Source organism: Loxodonta africana, chromosome 24 (genome assembly GCF_030014295.1).
Source record: "Loxodonta africana isolate mLoxAfr1 chromosome 24, mLoxAfr1.hap2, whole genome shotgun sequence".
NCBI classification, from domain to species: Eukaryota; Metazoa; Chordata; class Mammalia; order Proboscidea; family Elephantidae; genus Loxodonta; species Loxodonta africana.
Window position 1 is genome coordinate 10208979 of NC_087365.1, and position 21968 is coordinate 10230946.

Genomic DNA, 21968 nt, shown 5'->3' on the forward strand with positions numbered 1-21968 from the left:
CGGTGCAGAGTCTTTGAACCCTGTAGTGATCTCATCTGTTCCTTTTGTGCTCATTTCCATGCTGATGAGAAAGGAAAACAGAGTCGTGGTCTGGGCTGTTACCGACTATTACCTCTACATGGCTGAGGATTGGGGAATTTTTTAACAAAACTAGAAGATAAAATTGTTTGATGGAATGAAGTCCACTATAGCTTTGGCTTTGCTGCTTAAATGAGCTGCATTTACTAGATTGCATTCCTCTAGGTTCTTGAAACCCTAATCTCAAAGGCATCCCACGTGGAGCTTGCAGACTGTTTGCTTGGCTTGTAGCGAGTTTAAGTGGAATTGTCAGCACGTGAGGAAATTGAGATGCTGGGAACTCCAGGGTTGTGGTTTCTCTAAGAAATGGCATCCCTGGGAAGAGCGCCGAGCTCTGGAGCAGGTATGGTGGAGCCGACCACGGGCTGCTGCAGCTCCTCCAGGGCCCGTTGCCGCAGCCTCGAGCCAGCCCAGCCCGTGTGAATTCCTGCTCCCCTGCCTGGCCGCGCCCGGTGGAAGTGTGAGGTAGGTGGCGCAGCCACTGTTCCTCTGCAGTCCTGAAGTTCCTCTGAACGCTGCGTTGGCCCGGTGGTAACTAGCGGGAGGAAGGAAGCTGTTATCAGAAATGTGCCAGAGTTAGAAGACAAGGGTCCTGATGCAGCGGAAGTGTCCCCGACCTTGAGACTGTTATCTTTGTTTGCGGAGATCTCGTAAGTGGACATGTGAAAATTGAGCCAAATCAGCAGATATTTCAGAGGAGTCGTCAAGAGTTGATTTGGGAGGAAAAGTCCTCGGGCTGAGATGTTAGGGGCCGTTGTTAAGTTTGTGGTTTGGGGGGAGTTGAGTGGTGGAACTTGTAGCTTCTCCCTTAGAAAAAAGCCATGCGTTCTACTGAATATGTTTAGTCCTTTTACACCTGATGGAACTCGGTCGAGTTGGAGCCCTTGGTCCTGAACTTCTAAAGAACAGGAGTTGTGTGTTTACACTTCAGGAGGGTGGAAGTTGGAATGCTCCCTGTCAGCCCTGGGGGAAGATCCTTGTCTCTCTCCGCATCTGTAGCATCTGTAGCCCTGCTGTTCTCGGCTCCTCGGCACGCCGCAGCACATGGCGTCTGTGTCTGTCTCTGCTCGCTTGTCTCTGTGCTGCTCTTTTCATAGCTCAGAGGTGGGCTCGTTAACATGACAAAACCCTGTTTCCAAACAGGACCTCATCTATGGGTGGGGGTTAGGGTTCCTGCACCTACTGGGGGGACACAGTCTGACCGTAACACCTGAGCACTAGCTTGTGGTGTAAGAAGAGGAATAAACCCACTGCCGTTGAGTCCATTCCGACTCACAGCGACCCCAGAGGACAGAGCAGAGCTGCCCAACAGAGTTTCCAAGGACCGCCTGGCGGATTTGAACTGCCGACCCTGTGGTTAGCAGCCGTAGCACTTAACCACTAGCCACCAGGGTTTCCAGAAGAGGAATAGGGACCTGATATGTGGTCTCCCAGACGAAGTGTGTCGGGTCTTCAGACAGATGACCAGTTTGTCTTCCTTAGGAATTCCAGTTTATGATTATGTTGTTGCTTGAAATTAACACCTTTTTTAAGACTAGTTCTTAGAGGTGCTACTACTGTTCTTTTTCTTTTTTTTTTTTTTTAAGTTTTTATTGTTGAGAATATGCACAGCAAAACATACACCAATTTGACAGTTTCTGCATATACAGAGTTCAGTGACGTTAATTACTTTCTTCAACTTATGCAGCCATTCTCACCCTCCTTTTCTGAGTTGTCCTTCCACCATTAACATAACCTCACTGCCTCCTAAATTTCTTACCTAGTCTTTCCAGTTGCTGTTGCCAGTGTGATACCATATAGATCTTAAAAGAGCTCAAGGCAGACGTTTTTTACTAGTTAAGCTAAACTATTGTTTGGTTTTAAGAAGACTTCAGGGGGTACTTTTGGTTTAAGTGTTAAAGATTATCTCAGGGCAGTAGTTTTGGGGGTTCATCCAGCCTCCACGGCTCTAGGAAGTCTGGATTCTTTGAGAACTTGGTTGCTGCCATTCCAAGAAAAATTTCACATGGGCAAAAATGGAGCCGAATATTTTTTCCCCTGAATTTCCAGCCCACAAAGTCTGACGTTTGCTTTCGCGGCAGTCTTCACACTTTCCCCTCAAGTGTAACCACAGTGGGATTCTGTTAAGGCCTTTTTCAGTTTTATTGTTCACTGCTCCTAGATTTCTCAATGGTCCCTGAATAAAATAGCTTTATGAACTGCATTTTTCTTAGCTCTCCACCCAAAATCTCGACCACATGACTGTTCCCAAGTTTTCTTACATTGTGTGGTCTGGTTTATGCCTCTCGACTGGCCTTTGTACCTTTGCATTCATGTAAGAAGCTCAGGATTTTGTTCTGTCTAGTTCAGGCTGTCTTATAGCTCTTGAAGCATTTGAATAAACGTATTTCATATGTTGGCATAAAACGTTACATGTGTACATGACCTTGGCATTGTACAGTTGCTTTGTTCGCAGTATAGGAGTACTTTGAACTCACTCAAGCATTTGAAGAGCAGATTTCCCCACAACTTCGAATATATTTAAAGACATCTCTCAAACCAGTGACCCTATTCTAAACATCTCTGTAGACTGCTTTTTAATTACTATCTCCTACTTTTAGAAGGTACTTTTTAGGGGTAAACTGAATTTTAGACTAACACCAAAAATAATGTGTTTCAGCTGAGATCTGTGTCTGTGGACCTGAATGTCGATCCCTCGCTTCAGATTGACATACCTGATGCGCTCAGTGAGAGAGATAAGGTCAAATTTACAGTGCACACGAAGGTAAGTGGCAGAGTGACTTCATTAACGAAAACAGTGTAGGCCGCAGCCTTCTTACGCACGGCGAGTGTGAGCATAGACTCCCATAACTGAAATGGTTGCTTTTTGTTTCTGCGTAGCTCTGCTGCTGTTACAGTGAGAAACTGGGCATCCCTTCAGCAGCATTCCCTCTCGGTGGTGGCTCCCTAGAGCTTTGATATAGCCAGTACTCTGCCGTGAGGAGGCCTGCCCGGTGCAGTGCTGCGCGGGAGCCAGCCGCCTGCCCTGCGAATCTGCGTGCTGCCCGTCCTTAAGGCCCTCGGCCACACGTTTTGCTCTCAGTCCTTGGGTGGCTTTATCAGCATACCTTAGTTACTCAGGAAGCAGTGTGCAGACTGGCAGCATGGTTCTCTGCCTGAGTTGACCTAATGAAAGGAAGTGGAACAAATATTTGCTGTGGTTTAAAAAAAAAAGGAAGAAGCCAAAGCCAGTTTCCAGAGCAGTAGTGAACTGTAGCTAAGATTTTTAACCATTAATTTAGCGCATATTTTGTTTTGTTCAGCCTTTTAAAAGAGAATTCGGGTTGTGGTTTAACTTCCTGGAGCTTTTTCTTTACTGTTAGATTCTTACATCTTTCACTGGATGTTTGTTGCAAACTTCAGAAAGGACTTTTGTGAAAAGTATTCCTTAAAGAACAGGTTGAACCTTAGATGTGAGTTCTGTAGTCGTGGAGAGATCAGGTTTTGCTACCTGGTTCTTTACTGGATCTTACTGTGATTTTGTATTATGTATCGTTTTCCCATAGTGCAACTTGGAAAACCCAAACCAGCTTACCTAAAAGTGGTGGTTTCTTTCTTTACAGACCACACTATCCACGTTTCAGAGCCCAGAGTTTTCTGTTACAAGGCAACATGAAGACTTTGTGTGGCTACATGACACCCTTATTGAAACAACAGACTATGCTGGACTTATTGTAAGTACATTTTAGAAAGTCAAAGGATTTCTGAAGCTGGTTTCTTCTCTTTTGCTATTTCTTTTGTTTAAAGAGATCTTAACCCACTTTTTATAGTGGATTGTGAGAACAGTTTGATTGTGTCTGCCTGCTATAGAGTACACACTAACACTCTTACTGGTAATTCTAAGATATATGTGGAGATTGGTGTTACAGCTATGAGAGGACTCACAGACTTAACCTTCTGTCAGTGTAATAACAGGGTATAGGCACTTCAGTGATTTAAATCTTAACCTGCCTTTGGGTTTGTTTTTTCCTCTAGCATTTCCTTTCAGGGGTGAAGTAGAACTGATGACTGCGAACCTCAGTAGTGGGTATGCAGCAGTGGTGCTGGTGGACAGTAGGTTCTCAGTGGTGTAGCCTGTACGGAGGTAGAGGAGGTGCTGTCCCTGCTCAGTCCTTGAGTTTTTGTTGTTGTTGTTGTTGTTATTTTTTACATATTTTATTGTGTTTTCAGTGAAGGTTCATACAGCAGTTAAGGTTTCCATTCAACAGTTTCTACACAAGTCATTCATTGGTGATGTGTGAACGTTCTCATGGTTTCCATTCTGGTTGTTCCATTAACCTAGTTTCCCTGCCCCCTTACATTCTCACCTTTGTTTTAAAGTAAATTGTTGATAGTTTGTCTCATGAGTGATTTTTAAAGGAGCACAGTACTTATGAGCGATATTCATTATTCTGTGAGCCAATCTACTATTTAGCTACAAGGTGGCCACCTCAGGGGTTAATTTCAGTTCAGGGTTTGAGGACTGTTAGGGTCATTCCTTGTGACCTAAAGATTTTTCCTCCAGATTTTTAATTTGACCAAAGCAATATGCCCAATCATGTGGAAAAAACTAGTTATGAAAAGTGTTAGAGTTTAAGATATTATCTCAGGACAGTAGTCTTAAGGGGAGTCCTCTAGTCTCAACCAGTCCGGTAGATCTGGGATTTTTTTTTTTTTTTTTTTTAAGGAATTTGAGGTTCTATCCCACATTTTTCTCTCATTCTGTCAGTGTCCATCTATTGTGGCCCTGACTGGAACAGATTAGTGGTAGCCGGGCACCATCTAGTTCTTCTGGTTTTAGTAGAGATGAGGCCGTGGTTCATGTAGAGTCTTTGTCCTGTATACTAGTTTTCTATCCGAGCCTCTGGTTTCCCTCTTGTTCTGAATGAGTAGAGACCAATGGTTGTATCTTAGATGGTTGCTTGTGGGCTTTTAAGACCCCCAGACACTACTTACCAAACTAGGATGTAGAACATAACTTTATGCACTGTATTACTGCATTTGACTGAGGTGTCCCGTGAGGCTGTGGTGGTGATCCTTCAAGCCCAGGAACCCAGTCCCTCAGTGTATGTGGTCATGTCTAAGAAACATCTGTAACCATACATATATATGAATACATGCACATGTAGTCACTTGCCTGCATGTATGTATGCATATGCACATACACCTGTAGGGAACCCTGGTGGCACAGTGGTTAACCAAAAGGTTGGCAGTTTGAATCTACCAGCTGTTCCTTGGGCAGTTGTATTCTGTCTTATAAACCCATTACCAAACCCGTTGCCCATCGAGTTGATTGCAACTCATAGAGGCCATATAGGACAGAGTAGAACTGCCCCATAGAGTTTCCAGGGAGCGCCTGTCAGATTTGAACTGCTAACCTTTTGGTTAGCAGCCCTAGCTCTTAACCACTACACCACCAGGGTTTACACTCTGTCTTACTGGGGTCACTATAAGTTGGAAGTCAACTCGGTGGCAGTGGGTTTGGGTTTTTTTTTGTTGTTGTTTATATGCCTGCATACATATATATACACCTGCACATGTATATTTTTTTGTTGTTTTCTCTGTTTCAAAGTTACAGATAGTAGCAATTGCCAACAGGTCCTTTTTTCGTGTGTACATTTTAGTGACATTGTTTACCTTCGTCAAGCTGTGCACGCTTCACCCTCATTTGGTGTTAACTTTTCCCGTCACCAAAAATTACAAGTGTCTACTGTCCAGAGAGTGAATTTCCTCTTCCCCCATCCCTGTCAATCATTGAGATTTAATTCTTGGTTACAGAAGCAGAGACTTAAACTGATTTTAAAGACGAGTTAGGCATGGCTTTTCTTGCCAGGATGACTAAAGAATCTGCCTGATTGAGGATTCCTAATAACTGAATGACATTAGTGCTTACAGGCTTGTATTTAGAAATGTTCTGTTCACTTAAAACTAGAATCTTTTGATTATCCTCTGGAAGTTTAAAAAAATTTGAAGTCTGGAGAATTTATAATCTTTGATTATTCTGGGTGTAAACTGAAACAGGATAAAAACTGTTGTGCCCTACCAATTGGCTATAATGAGTGAACTGAAGAAGTACTTGTGTGCAAAGTGAGTGCCCAGTTAAAAGGGGAGGCCACGTCTTTTTAATTAAATGAAAATTAATTGGATTAATAGAAAAACAGGAGGCTGACTCTCAGACAGCCCCGCTGAGTTGGCCGTCTAGCTAGAATGTTACTACCAGGGCAGGAATGCTCACAGGCCACTTGCCTCTGCTGCAGATTCCGCCTGCTCCCACAAAACCTGACTTTGATGGCCCTCGAGAGAAGATGCAGAAACTTGGAGAGGGTGAAGGATCTATGACCAAAGAAGAATTTGCCAAAATGAAGCAAGAACTGGAAGCGTAAGTGGGTTTCCTTAATGGGTTGTATCTCTTGAAAAGCAGGGAACAGTGGTTATGTGTACAGAAATAAGTAGAAGAACCTGACAGCTGGTTTTGTTAATGTACGGCTTTTAATTAGTTGCCTAAAGCCTTTTTGCAGAATGTGGCACATGGCCTTCGTACCTTAAACGCTGATTCCCTGGGGGCCGTTGACACTGGACAGGCTATTAGTCTGTGTCATATTTGGAGGTTTGCATTAAGTGAACTGAAAACCATGTACCAGGTGTTCTTCAGCTAGTATTTCTCTCTTCTCTAAATCAAACCAGACTTGATGTCTTACGCTGCCCGTTACAACACCATGGCAAGATTACAAAGAAAATATTGTATACCTTCCCTCGTTAAATTGTTTGCTCTAGATTCTGAATTTTTGAAAGTTTGAAACCACCCTTGCACTTTGTTACTTTGGCTCAAAAGCGTCACACTTCTCTCTCTCCATCAGTGTATTTGAGTTCAGTGCCCTGGCCCAGCCCACATTACTTAGGGCAGCGCTCCCACATCTCCAGCACACACTTAGTGCCGTTGTGGCCAGGCTCTGGGAATAGAGCGCTAAACAGGGGAGACTACGACAGAGTCAGTCTGCGCACACTTAGTGCCGTCGTGGCCAGGCTCTGGGGGTGGAGCGCTAAACACAGCAGACTACCACAGAGTCAGTCTGCGCACATTTAGTGCCGTTGTGGCCAGGCTCTGGGGGTGGAGCGCTAAACACAGGAGACTACCACGGAGTCAGTCTGCGCACACTTGGTGCCGTTGTGGCCAGGCTCTGGGAGTGGAGCGCTAAACACAGGAGACTACCACGGAGTCAGTCTGCGCACACTTAGTGCCGTCGTGGCCAGGCTCTGGGGGTGGAGCGCTAAACAAAGCAGACTACCATGGAGTCAGTCTGCGCACGCTTAGTGCCGTTGTGGCCAGGCTCTGGGGGTGGAGCGCTAAACAAAGCAGACTACCATGGAGTCAGTCTGCGCACGCTTAGTGCCGTTGTGGCCAGGCTCTGGGGGTGGAGCGCTAAACAAAGCAGACTACCATGGAGCCAGTCTGCGCACACTTAGTGCCATCGTGGCCAGGCTCTGGGGTGGAGCGCTAAACACAGCAGACTAAACATCCGTGTGTCGGGTGTTGAAAGCAGTTGGTAAGGTATAGAAGAAGATTAAGCTGTTTTATGATTTCTGCTGACTCTCAGGTTTATTATGCTCACGCTGGCTGCAGAGTTGAAGGGGTTTCATTGTTTTAAAGAAAAAGAATGTTTCTTGTCAGAATCGTGTTCTGGCTGCCAGATAAACAGTGATTGTGTGGATTGAGGTGTCTCAAACTCGATCCGTCAAACACAGTCATAACGTCACTTTCCCCTCCATCTCTGTTCATTCTGCAGATTCCAAAATGGCATTACCTAACTAGACAGAAACTTAGGCCAAAATGCCTTTTTGTCCCGTGCCAGTATTTGACTTAGTGGCATGAGTAGGACAATAGAGTGAGCCAGGAGCAGTGTTTGTCGGGGATCTGAGCGATGCCAACTGAATGCCATCCGTCTTTTTCAGTGAATATCTCGCTGTTTTTAAGAAGACTGTATCCTCCCATGAAGTCTTTCTTCAGCGGCTTTCTTCACACCCTGTTCTCAATAAAGATCGCAACTTTCATGTCTTCCTGGAATATGATCAAGACGTAAGGCGTTTTTACTCTGTTTCTGCGATTCAGTTAACATTTATAAGGCTGTACGTCACATACGTACTTGGTGTAGTTTTCCAAACTACTTGAACATTCTGAATTTCGTGTCAGCACAGTGGAAAGCTGGTTAGACACTCCCCCTCAAAGGTCCATCGTGAGGCATTTTTATAAAACTAAAGAAAATTTTGATGTTTTTTCCCCTTTTAGAGACTAGGCTTCTCTCAGTTAAGTTTCAGATCATTAGGAAGACCTTAAATTGGTTTGTTTTCTTCCTGTTTTTTTTTTTACTGAAATGAGACTTGAATGCTGTTTATTTTTTTATGTTTTTTGCTGCTTACTATGTTTAAGACAAGCCTTATTAACTCAGAAATTTTCTCATTGTTTTCTAATCCAATAGAAATGTTATTAGTTCAACCAGAGATTTAAAAGCCACTGGAAATTCAGTGACTGGATAGTCTTCAGAACACCTCTTACGTTAAAATTTTACAGTGAGGTGAACTGTGTTCAGGTTTGATGGTTTATTAGGTAGTTTTAAGTTTGGTGGGTAAGACAGTATCAGCGGTATCTTATACATGGGCCTATACTAGTAAAAAGTGTTACTTGGAATGTATTCAGACATTTTTAAATGTGAACCTGGAAGAATAATGTATACCATAAACTACCTTTCTGGAATTCTTCCTTCAGCTAAGTGTTAGGCGGAAAAATACCAAAGAGATGTTTGGTGGCTTTTTCAAAAGTGTGGTGAAAAGTGCTGATGAAGTCCTTTTTTCAGGCGTTAAGGTAAGTGGCTTTTAGCTGTTTTAGAAAATTTTTGACTTGGTGTGAATAAATGTTGAAATGATTGTGTTTTGTATATGTCAATTAGATAAATAAAACAGTAATAATAATTTCCCATGCTTTTTATGATAACGTGTCTACCAGAAACATTTTAAATTGCACGCATGGCTCACATTTCTGTAGGACAGTGCTGTTCTACAACATGAAATGAGTATGCAGATCTCACATTACCATCGTGGGCAGGATTTATTCACTCCTCCTTCTCTTTTTTTTTTTAAGTAAGCTACTTTTACAGTTAACTATCTGATTTTGCTACCTGAGGCTTGAATAAGGAACCCCCAGAATGTATATGATCTGAGTAGGGAGGGCATTTGGGGACTCTGGGAAAGTTAACTACTGGTGAGTACTCGGAGAGTGTACTATGTCCTTGGCACAGTAAGATGGGTGCCATTCTGGGGTGTGTATGTGTAGCATCTGTGGTCATTGCTTAACAGATGGCAGCGTTGCCTCCCAGCCACATGCACACACAGCACACGTGTGTATAAGACAGGGTAGCAGTCCTGCACCAGGCAGAGTCATTTGTGTAGCAGAAGAGTTTCTGCAGCCTAGAGCTTTCCTGGGCATTGCCAGATTGTTCTCCCTGTTGACCCTGCCGTCTACAGGATACGGGACTCCTCCCGCATCCCTGCCGGCCCTTGGTATGTGCTAGTCTGTGGTGTAAAATGGCATCTTATCATTTTGCATTTCTTTTGGTCTCTAGAGCTTATTTGCCATAAAATTTGTTGCACAAAATATAATTCACATTCTTGAAACTTCTGGTTCTTAAATCTCTTTATTCTTCCCTTTTAGGAGGTGGATGACTTTTTTGAGCAAGAGAAGAATTTTCTTATTAACTATTATAATAGAATCAAGGATTCGTGTACAAAAGCTGACAAAATGACCAGATCTCATAAAAGTAAATACCGCTCACCTACTAGCTCCTTGCAGCGTGGCTAACGTGCTGGCTGTGTTGACGTGAAAAGGGCTGTCCTTGTTTCTGCAGGTGTCGCGGATGATTATATCCACACTGCAGCCTGCCTGCATAGCCTGGCTTTAGAAGAACCCACAGTCATCAAAAAGTAAGTTTCTGTTGGAAAAACATTGCACCTAGATGCTAACTAAAAGATCGGTAGTTCAAACCCACCGGCCACTAAAAGGGAGAAGAAACCTGGTGATTTCCTGTAAAGACTTCAGCCTAGAAAACCCTGCAGAGCAGTTCTTGTTAGGTGCCGTAGAGTTGGTTCTGAGTCACAGTGACCCTATGCACAACAGAAGGAGACACTGCTCGGTTGTTGCTATGCTTGAGCCCATTGTTGTAGCCACTGTGTCAGTCCGTCCATTGAGGGTCCTCCTCTTCTTCCCTGACCGTCTACTTTACCAAGCATGATGTCCTTCTCCAGGAACTGATCTCTCGTGATAACTTGTCCAAAGTATGTAAGAAATGGTCTCGCCATCCTTGCTTCTAAGGAGCATTCTGGCTGTACTTCTTCCAAGACAGATTTGTTCCTTCTCTGACAGTCCGTGGCATATTCAGTGTTCTTCTGCAACACCACATTTCAGAGGCTCAGTTCTTCTTAGTTCCATATTCATGGCCAGCTTTCACATGCATATTGAAGACTGAAAAACACCATGGCTTGGGTCAGAGGCACCTTAGTCCTCAAGGTGACGTCTGCTTTTCAACACTTAAAAGAAGTTTTTTTGCAGCTGATTTGCCCACTGCAGTGCATCTTTGTTTTTCTTGACTGCTGCTTCCATGGGTGTTGACTCTTGACTGTGGATACAAGTAAAATGAAATCCTTGGCAACCCCAATTTTTTTTTTCGTTCATCATGATGTTGCTTTATTGGTCCAGTTGTGAGAATTTTTGTTTTCATTATGTTGAGGTGTAATCCATACTGAAGGCTGTGGTCTTTGATTTTCATCAGGAAGTGCTTCAAGCACCCTTCACTTTCAGCAAGCAAGGTTGTCATCTGCATAACGCAGATTGTTAATGAGTCTTGCTGCAATCCTGATGCCCTGTTCTTCACATAGCCCAGCGTCTCTGATTATTTGCTCAGCATACGAATTGAATAGGTACGGAGAAAGGATGTCCGGAAACCCTGGTGGCATAGTGGTTAAGTGCTGCGGCTCCTAACCAGGAGGTTGGCGGTTTGAATCCGCCAGACGCTCCTTGGAAACTGTGGGGGCAGTTCTACTCTGTCCCATAGGGTCACCATGAGTTGGAATCGACTCGATGGCAGTGGGTTTGGTTTTGGTGAAAGGATACAACTCTGATGCACACCTTTCCTGATTTTAAACCACATAGTATCCCCTTGTTCTGTCCGAATGACTGCGTCTTGATCCACGTACAGATTCCTCTTGAGCACAATTAAGTGTCCTGGAATTCCCGTTGTCTGTAATGTATCCATGATTTGTTACGATCCACATAGTCAAATGCCTTTGCATAGTCAATAAAACACAGGTAAACATCTTTCTGGTATTCTCTGCTTCCAGCCAGGATCCATCTGACATCAGCAATTCTACTCTGTCTAAAGGTCACTGTGAGTCAGAATTGACAATGGCAAACGACAAGTAATAACACATGGTTTCACTTCTGCTATATAGTACAGGCTTATCACCTGTGGCGGTAGTCTCCGGCACTCAACTCTTGCATACCCTTAGTGTGTAAGACCTAAGTTTGTAGGCTATTTGTGCCCTCTATAGGTGGACAGTTACTTTGTAAGTGTATGACATTTTCTCTGTCCTGGATATTTCTGGTTGAGGTGTGGTGATGCCTCATTAGAACCTGACTATAGTTAACAGCTCTGGCATTAGATAAGGCCATCTTCAGGCACAGGTTTTACACAGCGGAATGCCTGAGGGAACACCACAGGAGGCCGGTGCTCCTGTGTGTGGCACTGCCAGTGGGCTGAAGTGTGCAACCATGTTCTCTACTAGTTTGGGCCAATTTCATTGAAAACAGTGCTTTGCCTAAAGCAGCAAAGGTGTTACTAGGACTCACCAAGCTTGCCCATTTATGCCTTAGAGTGTTGGTTAAGATCATGTTTCATAGATGATTTAAGACCTTAAAATGTCTATTTTCAGGTACCTTTTGAAGGTTGCAGAGCTATTTGAGAAACTTAGGGTAAGGATTTTTTTTTTTTTTGTCTTCATAGTAAATATAATGTGTAGATTTCTGCTTCGACTGTGACCTTTCCTTTTTTTAATAGAAAGTAGAGAGCCGAGTCTCATCAGACGAAGACTTGAAGCTGACAGAGCTCCTGCGGTACTACATGCTCAACATAGAGGCCGCTAAGGTAAGACGAGGGTTTGTTGAAATCATCAGCCGTGCAGGACCATCCTGCCACAGCCCAAGGAGGACTGATTAGGTCTTCTCTGTTCAGAAGGGAAGTTAACTTCGATTTATACTCTGGACATAGGCACTTACTAGAATTGTTTGCATAATGACGTGCCTTCTTTTGCGATATCGTTGAAGTTGGTATTGCTGAGAGCTCTGTAGAGGCATTGCTGAATAGGCAGACCAGGGGTGCACCACAGGTCCCTGGACGCAGGATGTCGGAAGAACATGCACAAAGGACTAGAAGTTCTGAGTTTGTGGATTTTTATGGAATTTCAGGTATAGCTATAGAATTATATGAGTCATAAAACATCAAAATGAGCATTTTTGCCACCTAACGTCTGTTTTTAATTTTCATGGAGTTAAAAGCTCACCATAAAAACGTAAGGTTTTAAAATTCCATAACCCATTTAATATGTGTCTCATAACTACCCATTTTAGAGACTGAGGTAGTGTCTACTTTCTTTGCTGTATGGTGGCACAGGATCTTTATTTCAGATTAGATCCTCAGGATAGATTCCTGGAAGCAGGATTTGCAGGGTGGGATTATGTGAACGCTCCCTGCTACCTCATTTCCCAGTGCCTCCTGGCAACAGACCCCTTGACTCTCCCAGCAGTAAAGGCACATCTGTTTTGATAAACAGTGATTGGTCTTCTGAAATTGCCTTCAGCTGTTGAAATAAACGGAATCAATTAGAGAAAAGGTCCTTTCATTTGCACTCTGTTGGGTTTAATCTCCTGATTTATATAAAGGATTCGAAAAAGCTCTCAACAGGGCTGTTTTGAGTTGCTTGTCCCAGCCGAATCTTGATTCAGAAAATTAATGGGTGGGGAGATAGGGTTGGATTAGATTTTTGCTATGTAACATTGCAGGCAGTTAATGGGAAAAGGAGATACTCTGTTTGTTTTTTAGTAGCTTAGACATTTTTATTACTCTGTTTTGGTCTCTGAAGATTTTCCAGGATAGATTAACTACCTTGTCGTGCCTGTTAATTTTCTTCTCAGGATCTCTTATACAGACGCACCAAAGCCCTCATTGACTATGAGAACTCAAACAAAGCTTTGGATAAGGCCCGGTTAAAAAGCAAAGACGTCAAGCTGGCAGAGGCACACCAGCAGGAATGCTGCCAGAAATTTGAACAGCTTTCTGAATCCGCAAAAGAAGGTAGAGCAGGGACACTCTTTTTTATTCGGAAATAATCTAAGATGCAGTTAGGAAAAGTTGCAAAAATAATGAACACTGTAGATCCTTTACTGGAGTTACGTAGGTGGCGAGACTTTGCCTCATTTGCTTTGTCACTTGGCCACATGGACTTTTTCCTGCTCGAATAAGTCCTTCTCTTACATACCCACAGTACAGTTACCAGCTTTGATGAACTTAACCGTGATACAGTCCAATCTGCTGTCTGTAGTCACATTTTCTTGCTTATCCCAATAATGTCTTTCAGTATAAGACCCAGGCTAGTTTTCCATTCAGGTGTCATGTGTTTTTAGCCACTTTAAACACGGAACAATCTCTCAGGCTTTTTTTTTTTTTAAGCATGGTGTTTTTTTTTAATTATGTTATTTGTTTTTGACTAGTCTGTTTCTGGTTATGCATTCCTTTCCCAGAGAGAATACGATGTTAGCAGTGCCCTCCGTGGTGTATCACGTCAGGGGGCTTGCTGTGTCCACCTTGTCCTCATTTGTAGTGTTAGCTTTGATTACTGAATCAAGATGTTTGGTTTCTCTGTGGTAGAACTGCTGCTCTTTTTTCCATGCCACTAATTAGCAGTCTGTAGGGAGACACTTGTTATGTGCCGTCGAGTTGGTTCCGACTCGTAGTGACCCTGTGTTCAATAGAATGAAACGCTGCCCAATCCTGGGCCATCCTCACAATTGTTATGTTTGAGCCCACTGTTGCAGCCACTGTGTCAATCCATCCTATCCTAGATCTTCCTCTTTTTTGCTGACCCTCTTACTTTACCAAGCATGATATCCTCCAGGGACTGGTCCCTACCAATAGCATGTCCTGAAATGGTGTCCTGAGACACTTAAAGACCATTCAAATACCTGTTCCTTATCAAATTTTTTCCCTAGGTTTAGGGTTTAGCATATATTGGTGATTCTTACCTGAACCAGTCTTTATGTGATGGCTGCAGGATGGCAATTCCTTCTCTCCCTTCCCTCCCCAACACCAGCATTCCTTCCCCAAACCACGCTGTACTGTAAGCAAGAGCCTCATCATATCCTCCTGCATTTCTTTATTAGTCATGGATTTCCCCCTCCCCTGCCCCTCTTTTTAAAAATGCTTTAGAGTTCATTACAGTCCTTAACTTATTTTGGTGTTCAGAGTGCCCAGGCTTTGCCAGTAGGGACACCTGTAAGCTGGCACGTCCTTGTGACATGCCCCCATCTTTTGGGAACAGTTAGATGTTTGGTGCTCATCTTAAACCTTCTCTGTGCCAGCACTGGAATTAGCCATTCTTCCAAAGAGCCCTGGTCGCTTTTACTAGGAAATAGTAACCGAGATCTGGGAGCCAGGTGTGGTCATTGCTCTTGGAGCATCCTCACTTCTGGGCCCTTTCAGTGGACAGAGCTAGTGCACTTACGGGTGTGTGCACAGAAACAACTATACACAGACGCACGCACCTTTCAGACAGCAGGAGTCCGTGCTGTGGTAACTCCCAATCCGAGTCCACAGGGTTCTTTCATCCCTTCTCCATTTCAGAGCAGGGAGTCTTTTTAAAATAAAGCCTAACTTCACTGGGAGATGACTTGCTGTTTCCATTGAACACAGATGTAATATGTAGTTTTTTCTCAAGAGGATCTCACTGCCCTGGGGTTCTCAGGGACTATACAGGGATCACGTCAGAGCAGAAAGGTGAAGTGTCATCCAGAATGTGAATGTACTTAGAGTGGGACGTTGGACTTGCCATGCTCACTACCTCCCCATTCAGGTTTCCATGAGAAGTCTCTGTCTCCCTTGTAGGACTTCATTTTCTCAGAACTGTGAGTTTCCCTGTGGTTGAGAGGTGCAGACATGTCTGGAAGTATGCTGACAATCGTAGTGGTCTGTTCAGTGACATGGTTGAAGCTGCTTGATCTGTCTGGTAGACTTCCTAGAGTTGTAGTGCGTTGTCTTGCCTTATGTCTGTCCAGGACTGTGATGCCTTAACTCTAAGGCACAGAGCTGCTTTTTATTGAAACACCACAGATGCCATGCAGACCTGCTCACATGGCTCTACCTTCTGAATTCTTTCAAAGGAACCTCCTTCATGTGGCACCTGTCCGTGAAACAATTCCTGCCCCTCCCCTTTTTCATTCAACATTTACTGTATGCCAGGCTCTGGTTTGGACTGTGGCTAACAAGCTAGAGATGAAGCTCCTTCCCTTGTGGATCTTCATATTGGAATAAAGAACACAGATAGCTAACAGTCTGTAGCTCAGGGGAGAAGCCCAGATTGGAATGTTTCCTAAGAGAATATCTGATTGGATTGGTTTGTCATCTTGCAAAATGAAGCACCTCCGTCGGGCAGAATTTTGAGCCAAATCATGTCCTAGGTCATTGGTCTCCCTCACTCCCTCAGATTAAACCTGTAGGTTGTTCTCAGCTGGGGCACTGAGGGCCCCCTCCTTTTTTTAAACAGTGAATTTAAATTCGTTACAGGTAAAAGTATGCACTTTCAAAAAAGTTGAAATTTTTGATTATCATATTGGCTATATGGTTCTAAGAATCTTAGAGAGAGGATTAAAGAGAACCACAAAGCTTAACTTGCTGTCAGTTTAGGCCTGTTTTTACTACCTGCTGTTTTTCCCTAAGTTCTTGGTGTGCAGTATTCTGTAGTACTGGGATTGATGTGTTCTTGGGTCCCATTTTTCCTCAGATTTGTAGCTAGCTCTGACAGAGTTGAACAGGAATGCCACAAAGGATGGTGTGTGTGCCGCAAGGCAGAGAGCTTGATTTCACAGGTTTATAGAAAGCATTAGAGAGACTAAGTACATATTCTTGGGCTTACTTTAATTTCCAGTAGGTTATTGGGTGTTGTTGAATCAATTCCAATTCATAGCGACTCCATGTGACAGAGTGGAACTGCCCCATAGGGATTCCTGGTCTGTGATCTTTACAGGAGCAGATGGCTCGGTTTTTCTCCCACAGCTGCTGAGTGGGTTCAAACCACCACCCTTTCGTTTATTATCTGAGAGCTTAACATTGAGCCTCCAGGTCTTCTTCCAATGAGTTATTAATCCTGAGTTCTGGTGGCAGCAATAGGAAAGGAAACGCTAGATGTACAGGCAACACGCCCTACAGGTCATGTCCGCAGCAAAGCTGATGAGGCTTTCCGTGACAGAATAATTACTTTATGTCTAGTGTGATGTTAAGTGTGACGTTGCTGTACACATACGTAAGAAAAATTAAGGAATTCTTACATGTCAGTAGAATAGATGTTCCGTGTCCCCTATTTTTTTCTTGTCCAATAATGTCCTTTGCCGTTAAGAGTTTTGGTGTTGACTGCATTTAAAAACAATCCACGAGAAAAAAAAGCTATTGGTGCAAGTGTGTCTGGCTGAGGGTGAATTGTTGCCCTTTTGCTAAACTTGAATGTTTTCTCTCTTCGTATAGAGCTGATCAATTTCAAACGAAAGCGAGTGGCAGCCTTTAGGAAGAATCTGATTGAAATGTCTGAACTGGAAATAAAGCATGCCAAGGTAAGTGTTCTCTTTTAAATTAAGCCAACAACATTTTTTAAGAGGTTGGTTTGTTTTTCAAACTTTCTCCCAATTCACAGTGTCAGTGCTATCATGCAGAGGGGATTTGTCTTGTGGCTTTACTCCTAGTGTATGGAGCCACTGGTTGGCGTTTTATGAGTTACTTGTAAGATTAACTAACATTACTGGGTGGCACAAGCAGCTTGCGCTGGGTTACTAACATAAAGGTTAGCAGTTCGAATCCACCCAGCAGTGCCATGGGAGAAAAGCCTGGCAGTCTGCTTCCATCAAGATTGCAGTGCAGAAAATCCTGTGGAGCAGTTCTACTTTGTAACACAAGGGGTCACCATGAGTTGGAATCATCTCGACTGCAGTGGGTTTTGTAAGCCGGAACCCCCCTCCCCCCCGCCCAACATCTTGAGGAAGCACTGATTTTGAATAGAGCAGGCTGTCTTGCCCCCTGCACCAGAGGCCTTACGGGCCATGGTCTGAACATACCCACCATACCAGTGTAAGTTCTTCAGTACCTGGAGTTTTCATGGAAAATTATTTTAGAAAAAATTGTTTTCTGGTTTGCTAAGTGTCTTCTGATGTGAATTCCTTCTTGTTTAGAAAGGAAAGCAAACTTGTATTCTCCTGTTGTATATATACAGTGTCTGGCGTCCCTTCAACAGAGATGGCAGAGCAATGGTCAGTGCTGAGTCCACACTGTAGTCTGCTGGGAGAGCTTTGGAAAAGAAAGTTGTGCCCAGACGTGTTGCATCAGGGTTTGTGGATGGTCCCCAGGCATCAAAGTTAAGGCTCCCTAGGTGGTTCTGGCAACCAGCCGAAGCCCTGTACTGTGGGGCAGGCAACTGGGTCAGCCCAGAGCCTGCAGGGGGAGGCAGCCGAGCCCTCTTGGGAGGGAGTGACACTGGCCACCAAATCTGACGTTGGTTAAAGCAAGAAAACTAGTAACAGTCTTACAGATTTTGAAACTCTTTATTTTAACTACAACATTAAGAAGCAAAAGCTGCTGTGGAGTTGACTTTGTCTCGTGGTGACCCGAGTGGTCAGAGTAGAATGCGCTCCATAAGGCTTTCACAAGTAGATGGCCAGATCTTTCTTCTGGGGCTCTTCTGGATGGACTCGGACCTCTTATTTCAATTTAACAACTGAGCGTATTAACCATTTGTACCACCCAGGGTCTCTGACTACAACATCGTATCTGTGTTTATTCAGTTGCCTCTTCGTTAGGTCCAAATCCTATTGTGAATGACCTCTTAAATTGGAGTATCATTCTTGCATAAATCACATGTATAACGTTCTGGGTGTTAAAAGTTTTCTGAATTTCTTCAAATGGTAACTTGGACATTTATGAAATAATCTTTGCAGACTTTGTAACTATTTTTTAGCAATGTTGTGTCAGTCTTTCCAAGGCCTTCAAGTTGATAGGAACAACTCATTTATCTAATGCCTAAGTTAGGGATTTAGAGTAAGCATTCAGGAGCAAATAGGTGGTGGGAGCAGAAGTGCTGCAGAGAGCCCACTAGCCCTTGAGCTTTGAGGCTCTCCCAGCCAGCAGCCCAGTACCCCTGGAGAGAGATGAACTCTCCAACATGGAACTGAGATGGGCAGTTGTTCAGGGAGGAGTTAATGAAGAAAAGCGCCAGCCCATTTTGGCTGACTTTGAATTTTCTTTTGTGAAGTTAGTCAGTGGATTTAATTCTTACAGGTATATAGCATACCTTAGACCTAGAAGATTTATTGGTCGACCTTGACTTCTGCTTTTCTTCCAGAACAATGTCTCCCTCTTGCAAAGCTGCATTGACTTGTTCAAGAACAACTGACCTGCCTTCATTCTGGATGAAGTAGAGGAAACAGAACGAATGTGAAAGCCAGGATCACTTGCACTTAAATCATTAGCCACGAAGATTTATTAGCTTTTTGACTTCAGTTTAAAATGATATGAATAAATATTTTGATTTCTAAAAATCTTAACACTTAACCATGTTCGTTTAAAACTATTTTTATCGCATGTTACTTGGACATAACTAACCTTTTCCTTGTGCATTTAATACCTCAAAGTGGGCAGAATCTAAATACTGGATTCTCCTGTAATTTGTCTTCTGGAAACAAGTATAAGAAATAGCCTGGCACGTGTTTGTCTCACTCTTCCATGGGTCCTTGTCCCCACAAACAATATTTTAGGGTAGGAGTCAGTTACGAGGAACTATTCAGCTACTCAATACAGGTAACAGACATTCCATTCCTTTATCAGGCGTTTTTTCTCCCTGGGGATCTCATGGTTCTTTAGGCATCGCAAGTGTTTGCACTATAACAAGAGCAAGACATCTCATTTATCTTTATACACCTTTTGCAACTCCGTTTTTGTTGTCGGGATATAAATAAATATTTGAGGGGAGAGAAGTATCTAAGGGCCTAGTGACGAGTATGTGTCCTGCAGTAGGAAACAACCAGATCTACGTAAGAACGGGGGAGCCCTCCCTCACCAGTAGTGAGGGGTATGTGAATGTTTGGCTTTTGTTTTTTACAAAGTGTATAATAAAATAGTGAATCATGCTACCTTGTGGAGTGTCTTTGTGGAAAACAAGGCTAGGGTGCACACCAAGATTGACAGCAGTCAGAGCATCAAACCAGGGTGGGGTCCTCCTTGGACATGGGGTACCAGTGTGGAATGTCTGTACACAGGGTCCTGTGGGGCCTGGGTTTTCCTCTGCCTATGGTAACTTTTGAGTTTTTTTAAAGCAGCTTTTTTGAGGTATAACTTATCATTCACCCATTCTGCATGTGCAGTTCAGTGAGTTTTAGGAAATTGACAGTGTTGTGCAACCAACAGACATTTCATATAAATTTCATGAACTCATACAATCGGTAATATTTTTGAAGACTTTGCAGCAGCTGTTTTTTAGAATGTCCCTAAGCTGGTTTCTCTCTTTGCCCGTGATTGCATTCAGGTTTGCATGCTTGGCGGGGGCGGTGCTGCTGTGTCCTCTGCACTGTGTGGGAGGCACTGTCTTCATTATTGGTTAAGGTGGTGTCTGCTCGGTTTCTCCACTGGGAAGTTTACTTTTTGCCTTTGTAATTAATCAGTAACTCATGGGAAGACACTTCTACGTACCGTTCACCCACTACTTCTAGAAAAAATCCGTTAGTTCTTGCCTGAATCCAACGGAACTGGTCGCAACTGGTGTTCGTTGTAAGATGGTGACGTTTGAAGACCGTGGGGAGCATACTGTAACACTTACCTGGTAGTGGTGGTTCACATCCCCAGCCAGTTGAAGCTCGCTGAAACCTGACGGGCCAGACCCGGTGTGCTCTGCTGTCTTCACGTTGTTGTCAGGTGCTGTTGAATTGATCTCTGCCTACAGAGACCCCGTGTGACGGAGTCTACTCCCTGGGGTTTTCTAGGCTGTAATCTCTATGAGAGCAGATCCCCAGGCCTTTCTTCCACAGAGCTGCTAGGTGGGTTTGAACAGCTCACCTTTCAGTTAGCAGTTGAACTCTTACCCGATGTGCCACCGGAGTTCCTTGTCTTCACATTACAGATTGGGAAGCCAACCAAGGGCGGCTGTAACTGCTCTCTGTGCTCCTAACTGGCCTCTCTTTCCTTCCTTCCCGCCCACACGCTGCCCACAGTAGCCCAAGTGCTCTGTGTGGTTGGGATTAGTGACTGTTGCCAGTAGTTGAGGTGCCTGGATCACAACTCAGTCAATGTAGACCCCCTGATCAGTGTTTGACTCGGCTGCTGGTGCCTTTTTCTTTTTTAACTAGACCTATTCCTGTGTCATAGGCAGCTGGGACACCTGGGTTTGGGTCCTGGCTTGCTACTTTTTAAGTTGGCCTAAGGAGACTCCCACTCTGAAGCAGCCGTGTGTGTCTGCTGCACACCGCAGTCAACACCTTGAAGTCCAGGTGCTGTTGGGTTTAGATCCACGGTGCTCACAGATACAGACTGGCATGTATGGTGTGACTAGATGTGCTTACCCTTGCATGACTGTTTTTGCATCAAGGCTAATTTTAAGTCATATTTAAGTCTAACTACCTCAAATACACGGAGGTCTGAGTGTTGGGGATGTTACTGGTCCTTCCCCTTTCGCATCCAAGTCAGTCAACTACCATCTCTGGAGTACTCGCCTACTGTCCTTGAACTGGCTGGAGACAGCAGCCGATGTCGCGAAATACCAAGACGAGGAGGCGGTGTGTGAATGAATGTGAGTTGCGTCCTGCGTGCTGTGAAGTGCATGGGGCCAGATGGAAGGGAGAGCTGAGCCACTTGGGGGAAGCTGGAGCTGGGGCCCCAGGGAAGTTTCCTTGTGGGCTACAGCTGGAGGAAAGCCGTCAGACAGGTGGGAGCCTTCCAAGAGCGGAGCCCTGGTGGTGCATGAGCTAAGAACTCGGTGCTCACCAGAAGGTCCACCAGCTGCTCCTTGGCAACCCTATGGGCAGTTCTACCCTGTGCTATAGGGTTGCTACGAGTCAGAATCAGCTAGATGGCACCGTGGTTGGTTTTGGTGTTCAAGAGTGAGCAGCAGGCAGGGTTGTTTTACTACAGCCAACGGGTGGAATGCAGGCCACTTCAAAATGATACATGGGAGTGTCTGCAACGTTTTGAGTGACTTCACGGTGACCCTCCAGAAAAGCCCACCTGTGTGCACAGTTTCAAGGAACCCGTTTGAGAGCTGGAATCCTAGGAAAAAATGGAGCGAATAGGAAGAGATTTTATGGAGGAGCTTATTTGCCGGGGTTGCACAGCTAGGGAAGTCGCATTGTAGCACGCACAGCTGCATTTCATACATAATGCATTGAGAAGACAGCCTCTGGTCTGTAAAGCTCCTATAGAAAATTTGCGTCACGCTGTCATTGCCATTAACGGTGACAGTGCTAGTGAGCCAGCCTGCCTCAGCACGTGTTCACGTGTTCCACCCGTTTTTCTGGGTCTGTTTCCGTAATA

The 21968-nt window shown here is 44.1% G+C and overlaps 1 protein-coding gene across 3 annotated transcripts in view; it reads left to right on the forward strand.

Moving 5' to 3' along the window:
- The window catches only part of SNX5 (sorting nexin 5), a 27720-nt gene extending 8144 nt beyond the window's left edge, over nt 1–19576 (forward strand). For 2 of the 3 annotated variants that reach the window (XM_010591517.3, XM_023550002.2), the window contains 12 exons: nt 2738–2842; nt 3681–3791; nt 6354–6475; nt 8047–8170; nt 8858–8953; nt 9800–9905; nt 9993–10068; nt 12073–12112; nt 12198–12284; nt 13331–13490; nt 16929–17014; nt 18793–19576. In XM_010591517.3, the coding sequence (XP_010589819.1) occupies nt 2738–2842; nt 3681–3791; nt 6354–6475; nt 8047–8170; nt 8858–8953; nt 9800–9905; nt 9993–10068; nt 12073–12112; nt 12198–12284; nt 13331–13490; nt 16929–17014; nt 18793–18843 (1164 nt within the window). In that variant the 3' untranslated portion in view covers nt 18844–19576. The other variant, XM_064275753.1, reaches the window with a different exon arrangement.
- The last annotated feature ends 2392 nt before the right edge of the window (nt 19577–21968 follow it).